General features: G+C 43.2%; 1 protein-coding gene across 4 annotated transcripts in view; it reads right to left on the bottom strand.

Moving 5' to 3' along the window:
• Positions 1-13,139, bottom strand: part of dlg3 (discs, large homolog 3 (Drosophila)) — an 80,627-nt gene that overhangs the window by 57,781 nt on the left and 9,707 nt on the right. For 2 of the 4 annotated variants that reach the window (XM_072395492.1, XM_072395490.1), the window contains exon 4: positions 9,156-9,266. In XM_072395492.1, the coding sequence (XP_072251593.1) occupies positions 9,156-9,266 (111 nt within the window). Of the gene's footprint in view, positions 1-2,666; positions 3,811-9,155; positions 9,267-13,139 lie in introns of those variants that run through there. The other 2 variants (XM_072395493.1, XM_072395491.1) reach the window with 2 other exon arrangements.

Raw genomic sequence — 13,139 nt, 5'->3', positions numbered from 1 at the left:
CAATGGGACTATAAAAGACACACGCATACACACAGAGGAAAAAAAAATAAACACACATTTCTGATCAAACCCCAAGGCTTTCACGTCGTAATCACCTATGGGAGTGTTTGACAGGGAACGCCCACTGTGTCTGTGCATTCATTTAAAACACTACCACCACAGAGGCCTGTAATAAACAACAGCTCTGGCAGAGCATTTTGGACTAAATCTTGATGCTAATAAATAAAGTAAAATCCAATTAATATTTAAAGCTAATCATAGCCAAAGAATTGGAGAACACACAAAGACAGATTGGAGCCCTCCGGGGAAAGAGGGAGCTTTCTGACTGATGATCCCAGTAGACTGAGGTCTCTACTTTCCTCAGATTTAAATTCAAAAGCTCTTGTTTTAAAAGAATGTTCTTATAATCCCAGCTGAAATCAGCCATAATTAACCTAGCAAGCTCTTGACAAAAGCCGTACAATCGTTTTGTAAATAGATGACAGAGAAAAGAAATTAATATGGCATCATTATGTCTCGGGGTGTCTAATGATTTCCTCACACGTACATGAAATGTTCATGGCTACAGGAGCCATTTAAAAATGTCAATGATCCAGCTATGAAAAGCTACCTCGGATCACTCTGAATGACTGTGCAAGGTTACTGCGTATCATCATGCTAGCATCCAAAAACACGGCTCGTTATGAAAGCCATAAGGATTCCTGTGTGATTGGGCGTGTGTGATTACTGCCCTGCTCTCAGGCTGTGTATAGGTAGTGGGGGAAGGGAAGCATTCACATTTCCCAACAAGGATGAGCAACAGTGGCTGACGAGAGCTGGAAGGGTGGGGGTGACGGTGGATGTGCATTTCCATCCATGCCGTGCTACAGCCGGTTCATGGGAAGGGGGGAGCACATATTGGCTATTCACATGTCCGTTTTATGAGACTGAGGGACAGATGCTTGTCCATAGTGTCAGTGTTTCTCTCTCTGACAGCTCCACCAACTCCCTCCTCTTACATAACCCCCCCCCCCCCCCCCCTTCTTCAGAGCTGCTGCCTGTCTTTATTGGCTTATTTCTATCCTTTTCAACCTTTTCATTTTTACCCCACTGACCCTTCTTATCTGCAATCCCAGCTCTTTTAATTCCACTGTAAAACTGTGCATACTCCAGCCTGAATGTTTTCTCCACAGAGTTCGTATGAAGAACCAGGGAGCAAAGTCAGTACTCTACAGAGAGGTTAATTCATTGTTAGTGCCTCTTCATCAAACACAAGATCCCTAAATGAATCACAATGCAGTTGAAAAATCACATTTCATCAGGAATGTATAAATGTTTTCCCAGTGTAATTTCAATATTGAATAAATATAATGAAAATGAAAAAAAAAGAGTGGGTATTACTGACAGAGACTAAAATCTCCATGTAAGCAATAATTGCTTATATAATCACATCTGCTGCAAGCTTTCATATGTGTGAAACATGAAATATGCCTGATTGTTCTGGATGCAGCTGTAATCTAACATGAACCACGAGAGAATCTCCATTTCTTTTCCCCAAAGCTAAATCTCCTTCCTCCTTGGCTGCTGTAATCTGCTAATATCAGCCAGGTTGCGGCTCCTATGAAGGCTCAGCTCAGGGGGATCTCTCTCACTCTGCTTGTGAAATTTCAGCCTCCATTTTCTTCTCACCCTCCTCCTTCACATTTTTCCTTCCAAAAACACGATCAGACCAAAAACCGAGGCGATACAAACAATGCAGCGGCTTCACATGCCGCAAATACGAGACTGCATAGACACATACTCATGCACAGCAAGAACCATTCCTTGAATCTCATGCTCCTCAAGCTACCCTTCCCCCACCCAAGCTCACCCTCATGCTCACATACGTGCACCTCGCTTAATTAAAGCCTGCGCTTCTGAAGCTGTCCTGACCTTTTCTCAACTGTAATTCATAAACACATGTAAATAAATGAGGATAATAGAAACAAAATGGAGCACATGGAAAGAGGCAGTTTCCTTCAGTCTGTGCAAAATGTAAAACAGGCAGCACTTACAAACAGGTTCTCCATTTGTATTACACAACACATTCATTATATTGAGATTGCAAAAACGGCCTGCCAAACAAGAATGGAAGTGGTATCAGACATTGATTTCATCATCTCTTCCTCTGCTCTTAGCTAATGAGATAATCCTTCAGTGAGTTGATGTCTCGCAAATCTATTTCTTACAATTTCCGTAAAGTCTGAGTTGTTGGTTTGAGAAAAAAAACTTGATAAATGCAAAGTGCATCTCAGTGCTGCTTCGGTGGAAAAAAAATGGACTAAAAAAAAATACTACATTTTGTTGCCCTACGGTAACTGCATCAGCGTAAGCTTTCGATGACACACACTAGGTGTGTTAAATCTATAAGCATTAGTCATCTGCATCAATCCCAAACATGAAGATCATCTCCATGCATGTGCAGTGAAACCAGATCAGTCTTGTTCCAGTTGAGGAACAAACAGTCAACAAATGGCAAACTGAAGGTTTGGGATGAATTCTGAATATGAACTCTCTTGCGTTAACAGACACAACGGATACACGATCAATGTTTTACTTCAACAACTCCTCATCTCGTCCCAGCCTCCCTCGTCAGGCCCCACAAGCCTGAGCTACGTAACACAGTGAGAAAGAAGAAGAAGAGTTACCTGGTCATACCACTCCCGGCTGGTACAGGTGCACTCGGGCCACCATCCTCCTTGTCCACTGGAGTTGTTGCCATTTACTTTGGGGCCACCCTTGGACTGGCCCTTTGGGTTGGGGCCTCCAGGGCCCCCACCAGACATTATCTTGCCCTTACTTCTCCCCAGAGTGCCCCCTCCTCCTCCCATGCTTCCACCGCCTCCTGAGGCCGGAGGGGGTAAGGTCTGGCCTCCCCCATACCCAGGTGGGTATCCATAGGGCTCGGCTTGCCAGTCTCCTCCATATGCTGGGGCGTCCATCCTACGCAGGGCAGCCATACGGGTCACCTCATAACACTCTGGGCACTTGCAGCAGTGGTGGTGTTTGTGCATGCTGGCTGCGCTGGCTGGGCTGACGCTGAGATGAGCGGCGTGGCACTCTGTCTCTGCTGCCTCCTCAGATCTCACTCGGCACGCTGTGATCGGCTCACAGAGTGCTAATGCAGACGGAAATAAAACTAATCACAGGAATTTCTACAGATTTTCCCTTATTCGTCAGATCCTGCCACTCTCCGTTATTCCTCTTGGATGCAGGGGGGAAAAAAAAGAGATTGAGAGGGATGGGAAGCAGCAACAGGAAAACAAAAAATACAAAATGGGCACGTAGTCTTTGTCCTCTTGACGTAGAAGATCAAAGGAAATAATCAAAATATCGTATGCCACCACACAATCAGAGACCAGCTCTGATGGTAGAAATTTCCTCTTGCTTCTCTTGGTTCACAGTGATAAGCATATAAATTCATAGACATATATATATTCTTTTGTTTATATATCATATATATTTACACACACAAATACATATAAAAATATCAATATAAACAGACAAGCACAGATACATATATGTACAAGGATAAATGGATATATATAGAAATATCTATATGCGTGTGTACAAATATATATATATAGATATATAAACAATATGTATAAATAAATGATATCCGCAGATGAAAATCTTCCTCTGTTGATGTATCTTCCCGTTTCCTCCTGCGTTGAAAATCGTTGTCTTTCGCTCTCTGTCTCTTTTCTCAGCCTGCAGAGAGGAGCTGAGCACTGGATCGCCTCTCAGTCAGCTTGCCCTAGATGTGGATTATTCGGAGGGATGTGAGCAGGCAGGAGGGAGGTGGTGAGAGAGAGAGGTAGAGGCAGCAAGGGAGGGGAGGAGAGGGATACGTAGCAGCATCCCTCTAGCACCTCAGCCCTGACAGCCACAGCCAATCAACTTGCAGCGCAGCCATCAGCAGCAGCAGCAGCACCAACAGGACTGAGCGCTTCACTAGCTGCTCTTAAAGGGGCAGCGGCACGTACGCCTCACTGCTGCTTGCTTTTTTGGTGTGGTGGTATGTTTTCACAAATTATGCCACTGTATGCCACGCTGCATGTGTTCCTTCAACAAATATTTTCGAGAGAAAATGTCAGTAAATCTTAATCCGCAATCTGTCAATGATGACCCCCAGACTCTAATCCAGCAACAGTGAGTCTAATCCATGTTTTTCATCAGACCAGGGCATCCAAAATCCAACTTACAAAGAGCACCCCTGTCCCTCTGACTGATCACTGGTCACCTCCCAAGTCATCTCTAATTCAGCTTCAGACTTAAAGGCTTTCTTGTGCTATCAGCTGTCAACCTCAGGCTCTGTGTCACAGCACACATCTGTAAATAATCTCATAGTGGAAGCAGATGAAGCAAATCCTTTTCCTCGCGGGTATCACAAAGACCTTCCTCTCAACAGTCTTTGAATCGCACTGTATTACTTTGCATCATTCTCCTTCCTTTTCTAGAGATGGAAAGCAACATTCCTGCCCGTGTGCAAGGCCCGGACAAAGTAAGAGCAGTGGAAGAAAGCTGCACTCCTGAAGCCTCATTTAGGAACCATAGGGGAATTATATTGTGTTCACAATGATGACATCAACACATGTGCTCCAAACCAACAAGATTACACGCTTGGGCTTTTGAGTGGGTGGAGGAAGAGATTGAGAGTGAGAATGTGTGAGGGGAAAAAAAGAGAGACGGAAAGACTATATGGCTTTCATGTATCAGTGGTAGTTATATTTTCAGTCATGCGGTAGGACTGCCTGTGAGCCATTTTGCATGCTTATGAATTTGTGGGTTGATCACAGCTCGATATAAAACATCCTGACACAGAAGGTGAAGCTTTATCTTTCCAGAGAACTGAGAGAGAATGTTACAGTGACGCCATTAAAGCCCCGCATATATGCATTATTAATGAAATGTGACGGGAAACGAAGCTGGGTGTGTCTGCATGGGGGAGATAGTATGTTTATACACAGTCTAAATGTTACAGTGTTCTTACTTACTGCTAGCACCCTTACAGTGTTTTGATTAGCACAAGAAACATTTAGTGACTTTAAACCATACACATATGTCCATTCTTTCATTTGATCCGTGCAGATCCTTCCAGTCAAACTGAACAGGATCTTGGGACAAAGGCACGCTGCATTGTGTTGCAGCCCTACCAGGAGGCACACACAGCAGGCTGAGCCACACTTAATTACATGCAACAGTAACTCACTTCATTATAATGATATTCTTTCACTCTAACCTGCAGAGATTTGCAGAGAAAGGAGCGCAACGGAGGGCAATTTTAAACAGAAACCAGAAACCACTGAAAGCCTCGGGATGCAGTCACAAACCCTTACGAGACCAATGACAGCGGTGAGGCGGGGCTTCGAAGCAGCGGCTTGACAGGCCGATGTAAGCATATTGATCCCGGCACACATGACCGAGCACATGTTGCGACCATCCCTGCCCAGCCTTGCTCTGTCGCTCTCAGAAACTGATCACATCATATCTAACATTCAGCGCATTCAGGGGGTTTGCAGAGAAAAACAAACACAATATATTTTGTCTGATATACTAAGTAATGACATAATAAAAGATGGAGACTGGATGATCCCTGCATTCGAATGAACACAGAAAGTTGAGCGTACACATGAAAAAACACCAATGCCAAGAAGGTAAAGCTGAAAGAAATCTCTCCATTTAAATGTTACATATTATAAACTGTAAAATCTGTGTAGAGACAATTAATTGCTGGAGCTAATTGCAGGTTTTCCGTATCAGGATGACAGGAAGGAAAACAGGAAGTTATTACTTGCCAATCAAATCAGAGCTATTACAGGAGACAGAAAATAGCTTGTTGTTGAAGTGTAAGCGAACATGTCCTGTAAGTTATTTTTCAATGTAATCAAGATTTTCCACGTGGATGTGTACACTTTGTTCTAATCAACGTGGAATTTTGATGCTTCTTACACCCATCTGCTACTTTTAAGAGACATTTGAGTGACGAGACGAGGTCAAATCAAGGCAGGATTACACAGGAGTCAGAGCAACATAACGTCTAATTATTACCGGAGTCCTCCGAGAAAGCAACCGCTCGTTTTTTACTGACACTTTCAAAGTTTGTTTGTACAAGTCTGTGAATAACGCCGTCATAAATGTCACATGTGAAGGCTTATTTTTCCTTTTCTGACACGGCAAACATAAATCTAACCAAACGTTTTAATAGTAAAAACATTGGGGACAGTGCATGAAAGCAAACACTTAAACAACATCTCAGCAGGCTGTGCAGTTAAACTGTTCATACTCTTGCCATATTTGATAACTAGTCTTATCCAGGAGATAAACCAAAAGGTTGGTAGTTGCAGTAGAAGAACTGAAAACTTGTAGTAATCTTGGCAATGAAAAAAGTAGCAAAAACATACTTATATGTGTGTGTGTATGGGAGGAAAATATGTCAATACTGAGTCTAAATTAATATAAAAAGCTCGACTTGGACAAAAGTGTTTAATGATTTATGTTTGGAATGAAGGCTTCTGAACACGTGGAAAAAAGGACCCATTAAATGAGAAAATCAAAACACAGATGCTTCTCTGCATCCCACCTTGCAGCTCTACCAACACTACAGTCCTTATTACCTAAACCCACCTCGACAACTTGTAGCAAACACACACAAGCAGTCACAATGAGCATTACAACTCCCCAAACACTGCACGGGCCGAGCTTTTCAGTCATTTCTAGGCATTTCTCTGAGAAGCTGTGTGACTCTGTCACCTGACCGGATGCAACACCATAAAAGGACAGTCGGTAGTGAGGCGTTCTTAAAGCGGCAGCTCCTTATCAACGCGTACCAAGATTGGCTGCTCTAGCCTTTACTAAGTACAAAAAGGATGAAGGAGCAAGTTTCACAGGTCTGTCTCAGACATAATTACATCCTCTTTTTTCCATTTTAAGTAGCAGATAACTCTCATAGAAGACTCACAATTAATGTCTTAACTGTTCATGGATTATGTAAAGTGTGAATGTGCAGGAGGAGGGGGGTGTGAATGGCAAAGGGTGAGAGATCTCAAGACAGAAAGCCAGTAAGACCGAGAGAAACGAGAGATCAGTTATGTAGTGATGCTCTCCCAGCAATTCAGACGCAAAAAACAAAGGTTATATCGCGAAGACTCCTCTATTAATAGGCCTTAGTGGCAAAGAACAGCTGCTACACCGCACACACCAAAGCCAGCACCTCCAACTGATGGAATAATAAGAGAGAGAAACATACACATAGAGGAAAGCAGAAAAGGAGGGTAATGAGGGAGATGTGAAGAGAGGAGAGTAGGAGATTGTATCAGAGCTGCACTGCTGAGGAACAGTGTTTGTGCGGATTGGGTACATGCATAAAAGACTGAAGCAGAAAGAAAGAGAGCTACGAAAAAGGGTTTGCGAAAAGATTAAGAGACTGGTGGGAAACTGACAGGAAGGTGAAAGCATTTGGCAAAATATGTAGAAGGTGCTGCAGGTCCAAGACATATGCCATAACAGAGGAGAAACAGAGCTAAGGTGCCCTGTGTGTGGGCAGAAATGCAATGACTAGAGGGGGCATTACTGAAGCATGGTGCTGAACAGAAGGGGAAGTAAAAATAGAGAGAGAAAAAACAGAAAGATGCCGAGAAAACAACAAAGTGCTTATGCATCTGTGAGTGCATGGGAATGCAAAATAAACTGTGCAATTACCCATTCACCTCACCGAAGAGTACAATGCACCTGAATTCAGTGTGCATCGTCGCAAATGTGCTCGCTGTGTGTGTGTAAGTGGGAGAGCAGAGCGGGATGAGAGCGAAGAGGGGAAAAAAAAAACAAAGACACAAATTAAAAGAGGGATGAAAAAGACAGGATGAAAAACGGAGAAGCGGGGAGAGAGATAGATAGAAAGAGACTCAGTGCAGTCTGTAGGGATGCAGGCGGGGGAGGAATCTGGTTTCCATGGCAACCCAAGGAAGGCTGAGCTCTGGGTGTCCGTTCCAGCTCTGCTCTGCACTGCACCGGCCCTCGCCTCTCAGCCGCCTTGCTCTCCCTCTCCAGCCTCTCCCCACTACATCTTTCTCTCGACCCCCACCACCTACCCCCTTTCTCTCCATCTCAGCCCCTGCTCCTCCACAGCTCCTTCACCTGCCTCCTTCATGTGACAGAGGGAGGCTCAAACATGCACACAACCTATACGGTCACAGGATTCTTCTGCAGACCCTGTCGTACACAATGAACCCCATGTGCTCACAGCCTGCATCATTCTCTCTTTTACCCCCTTCAAGTCCCCTGATCCTTACACCGACACCCCCACCACCACCACCACCCCCGCAGCAGTAGATCTGGGCTCAGCTGAGAAGCCAACGCCTGCGGGCACTGTGCTGCCTTGTGCCGTTGGCCGTGTTAATGTGGAACGCATGCGAACACGAGGGCCTTTAACAATCCCGAACAACATGGCACGCCATAAAACGTATCTGTCAGGAAAGACGAGGACTGAGCTTATTGTTCGTGTAAGCAGCAAATTGGCCAACCAGTAAAGAAAGTGACATCTTGTTTATCTGCTAACAGGCTAAAAGTTACTCCATAAAAAGGCGTGCAACTTCCTTCAACATAATAAGATAAAAAAATCATAATACCAACAAATCAGACGACCAACAAAACAACACCTTACAACTGGTGTGTTTAATCTGTACAAAAAAAAAAAAAAAAACAGGCGCTAGAGGAAAATTTGAGCTTCTTCACATGTGTTAATGTAAAAAAAATCCCACTGGAAAATTACTCTGGTACAAATCCAAAATGTAAGTAACATGTTGGACGTGTAATAATAAAAATGTCCTGAAAGTATTAAAAATTAAAGCACTTTGTAAGAAAAAGTTGTTTTTCCGGCTAATCTGCTAATTATATCTTAAGAAGTGGGAGAACACTTTAACCCTTTTGTAACCCACATACTGTTATTTGAACAATTTTTCAGTGCAAAGACGAAGCAAAACATTTGATATATTTCACCTTTTTACACACCCAGAGCCATATGATCAACCTTTATCAACCGTGACAAACATTCAGCGATGCTGGGGTTGCATTCGTGTAGTTGTGTTAAAGGGACCCCTGGGAAACTCCACTTTGCTTCTTTTTTTCCCCCCACTCACCTTTGGCATATCGACACGGGAGCGAGCAACCAGGCCAGAAACACGCTCCACTTTGTGAGGACTCCTCCTGCTGGTCACTCGCACGCGAGACACGCCCTCGTTTTCCTGGTCCTGCAGCACAAAGACAGATGACTATTTTTAAAAAGTACGTATAGAATAATAAAATCCCCCTGCAATGATCGGAAGATGATGGCGAATAGCAATCCCTTTAATGAACTGGTGACCTGTTCTGAGTGTACCCTCCCCCGACATTGGCTGGGATAGACTCCAGCTCTCTTCAGGAGGACAAAGTAGGTATAGAAAATGGATGAAAGGGTCAATGTTTGGTATGTTTTGTAAAACCATTGTATTCTCAGATATTTTACTAAATAAAAATAAAGAATGAAGAGATGAATGACTCAAGATCAAAAAGAGTGGACACAAGTAAACAGCAGAATTAGACATGTTCAGCTGAGGCTGATGAATGAAGACGAGAAAGAGGACAGTTTTGTTATGAAATGTTTGTTCTGTTTTACCAAAGAAACGTTGAGATATAACATCCAACCTGTGCAGGTAGCCTAAAGAGCTGTTTGATTTAAAATACATCCTTGGTATTAGCCAGTTGCGCTGATGATGCTGCTTTACAGGGTATTTCATTCAACTGGACATTGTATCAAATTGGTCATTTGAAATTAAAGGTTATTATTGTTTTCAGAAGGTTCTTTTCCTGCCAGCATGGTCCAAGAGGACAATCTGCACCTCACTAAACCAAGCACTTAAAAGGATAGTAACTGGGAAGCTTTTTGTTTTATAATCCTTTTCAGATAAGCTATTCTACTACTAAATTTACAGTATCTGTGAACAACACGAGTAGTTTTGCTATCCTACCAATACTTATACATTAGGAAAATTATCTAGTTCTCTTTGCACCTCAGCTGAATGTCTTCTGTCTGCAGGCTGTAAGCTAAGCTAAACTCAGCTAACCAGCTGTTGGGTGTAGCTTCATAATCAATAAATAAGAAAGAAGTGCGCTTCAGTAGTCTCTGAACATGAAATCAAGTCTTCAGTGGCTGGCTCCACTTGTTTAGAGACATATAAGGAGAGAACCTGTTGGAATATCAGAAACAATTACCTCAGAGTGCTATTTGTTGTGGAAACAGTCACTTCTCAGATGAGCTGTAGGTCTGATTCAACCCTGCTTTTTATGACTAATAAACTCAGCCAGTGGAAAAAAAAGCTGCAAACCTGTAGCTAAAAAACCATCAAAACAAATTAACTCAGAAAAGTTAAGTTTCACAGCGACCAAAGCATTCTTTGAGGGGTTTTTTTTGTACCTGAAATCCACCAGGATCACTTCCACAGTTTAGCCGTGTATCTGACAGCAGAGGGCAGCCTTTAGAGCAGGTCATCACTGGTGCCAAGTTGCAAAAAAAAATAAAAATATATAAATAAATAAACTTTACCAAAAGAAAAAGGATCGGTGGCTTTTCCAAAAAGATATGGTGCCTTATCACTCACACCTTCGCTTCAAAGCAAAATGAGGGCAGCTCATGTGCTCAAGTAGGAACGACAAGTGTTTTCATAAAAAACAACCCCAGCTGTAAAGCATGCAGGCTGCAGTACTGTACCTGCCATGATGCAGTCAGTCACTGACCAACGTTACCTCAGCTTTGATGATTTCTCTCAACATGTTCTGTAATTCTCGAGCAGTGCGGATTCAAATAAACTGTGTTATCTCAGACGCTCAGTAAGTTTTGCTTTGACAGCTTTATTCCCATATGGCATGAGGTGACAGGCAGGTCAGCTGACAGCAGCAGAGCCAGGACTGCCCCTCCCAACTGCCCGCTCTGGAAAATAGTGGCAGCTAATGTGCCCTGTGCAATCTGCACGTTCATTCACAGGCATACTGAAACTACGCAGGCATACTTGAAATGAGCTCGTTAATGAATCATTCCGAAAATTCATGAAACGTCTCTGCTGACCTCGTTTTTCGCTGACCATTTCTCTCCAAGTCACAGGTCATCACACAGCAAATCAAACAATAACACAATTGACCTAAAAAACCCAAAAAGCCACTCGAAAATTTAAAAAAAAGACCTCTTCTTTTATTCATGCTTGATTTTTTTTTCCCCCAACGGGAGCTACCCTCACCTGCTACTCTGCACCAAATCAGTGAATTTGCAGACTCATTTAGTTTCCCTCCCATCCTCCACTCAGGTGACAGCACGGCTAGAATACTGATGAGCACCTCACTGGGTGTCCATTAAGCAGCTCTCTCTCTCTCTCACACAAACTTCGCAACAGGACTACTGCATCCTTCCATCCGAGTCAGAACTCAGAACTGTGCCTGGGTCCCGCAAACAGCTGGGATCCAGAGAGGTGGCGATGGAGGAAGGACCGCGAGCCGAGCAGCGTGGAATTAGAAGCTCCACGGGGTGGATCACAGGAGCACTGAGAGGCTCTTAGGAGGGCAGAATATAGTTCAAACCACGGTCATAATTTATGGTTTGGATGCTGTATCAGGGGAGCGACATATTCTGAACACATGGCACTGCAAGAGGCAGCAATTCAGGCTTAACTAATCCAGTGATTCCCAACCAGCCGCTTCTTTTTTAAATTGCCCACTTGTATGTGGCAAGACTGTGGAAACGCTAAATAGGATTTTTTTGGTATGTTAGTTTTTTCTGAAAGAAAAAAAAAGATACAAACAGACACACTGTTATGGAATACACTTGATACTATAAGCGTGAGAGTGAAAAGTAAAAGTATTTTAAGCAAGATAAGGGTCTTATCATGAAGTAGAAAGGTGGGCAATGCAAGTTTGGACACCTTAACAGATTTAAGGTCTTATTTTTCTAACTGTTTTAACTGCTGCTTGTTTACAATCATTGTTAGAAAAGCATTCTGACTCCTAAGACCTCGTCTATACCATCAGCAGCCGCATAACACTCTGAAAATCTAAATAATTCGAGCCCACGAGGCAGGAGAAAGCTACATTATTTGGCGTCACTGTAGGTAAAAGCAGTGCATAAACAGCTGAATTAGTGGGCAGTGTTTTTTTTTTAATAACATCAATCTATTGGCCTGAGACTAATACACTGTAATTGTGTGCCCAGGACATAACTGGAAACATATTATCAAATTCCTTAGATACTTCTCTGTTGAACACAAGGTCACCAAGCCAAGCTTTATGTGTTGAGGAGCGTCATGAAGGAGACATTCCGCTGCGCCCCGCTGTTCATTTAATACAGTCAAACAAGTCACATGTTTAGTGTTCTACTGATCATACAAACTCCGGTTCCAGCTGAATTTAAAAATCACGCTACCGTTAAGTGACTGACTGGTGGAAGGGCCGTAAAGCACTGAGGAATAATGTCGGATTATGGTTCCCTCCCTCATGGAAGGGCTAAATCTCATCACTTCCTCGTCAGCTTTGTTTAAAAGGCTGAGATAGGGCTCGCATCACGTGACGTAAACACACATTAGAAGCACTTACAAGTACCCGTGTGCAAAGATTGATTTATAGGGCTGTGTGTGAAATCCGGTATTGACAGCATCACACTTAACATGCAGGGCAGCTGCAGCAAAGCGGATCAGAAAGGTGAAGGCAGCCTTGCGAGCCACTGAGGGACTGACACTACATTCACTGTGACTGATCCGAAGGTCCAAAATCACAGAAGATGAGTACCATCTGGGCCGTGGTTTTAACCCACGACCAAGAGTTTAGTGGGAGAGAGTCACCTGCCCTCCCAACGGTTAACTGTCAAACAAGGGTTATCATATTATATGCTTACAGTGGAACTCCGCATCTACAATTCTACGCATTGAAAAACTTTACATGTCACATTAAAACTGTTTTAAAAGTTTTAGAGTTGCCTTTATAGTGTGTCCCTGTTTTTTTAGATCCTAAGCACTCTAGAGGTGACTATCTGGACCACTGTCCTAGTGTCGATATAAGTGCACAGGTGGAGAATTGATTTATTGACCAAAGTACATCTAACGCTA

Source organism: Leuresthes tenuis, unplaced genomic scaffold (genome assembly GCF_036924035.1).
Source record: "Leuresthes tenuis unplaced genomic scaffold, fLeuTen1.0.hap1 SCAF_11, whole genome shotgun sequence".
Classification (NCBI taxonomy): domain Eukaryota; kingdom Metazoa; phylum Chordata; class Actinopteri; order Atheriniformes; family Atherinopsidae; genus Leuresthes; species Leuresthes tenuis.
This window is presented reverse-complemented; position numbering and strand designations above follow the sequence as displayed.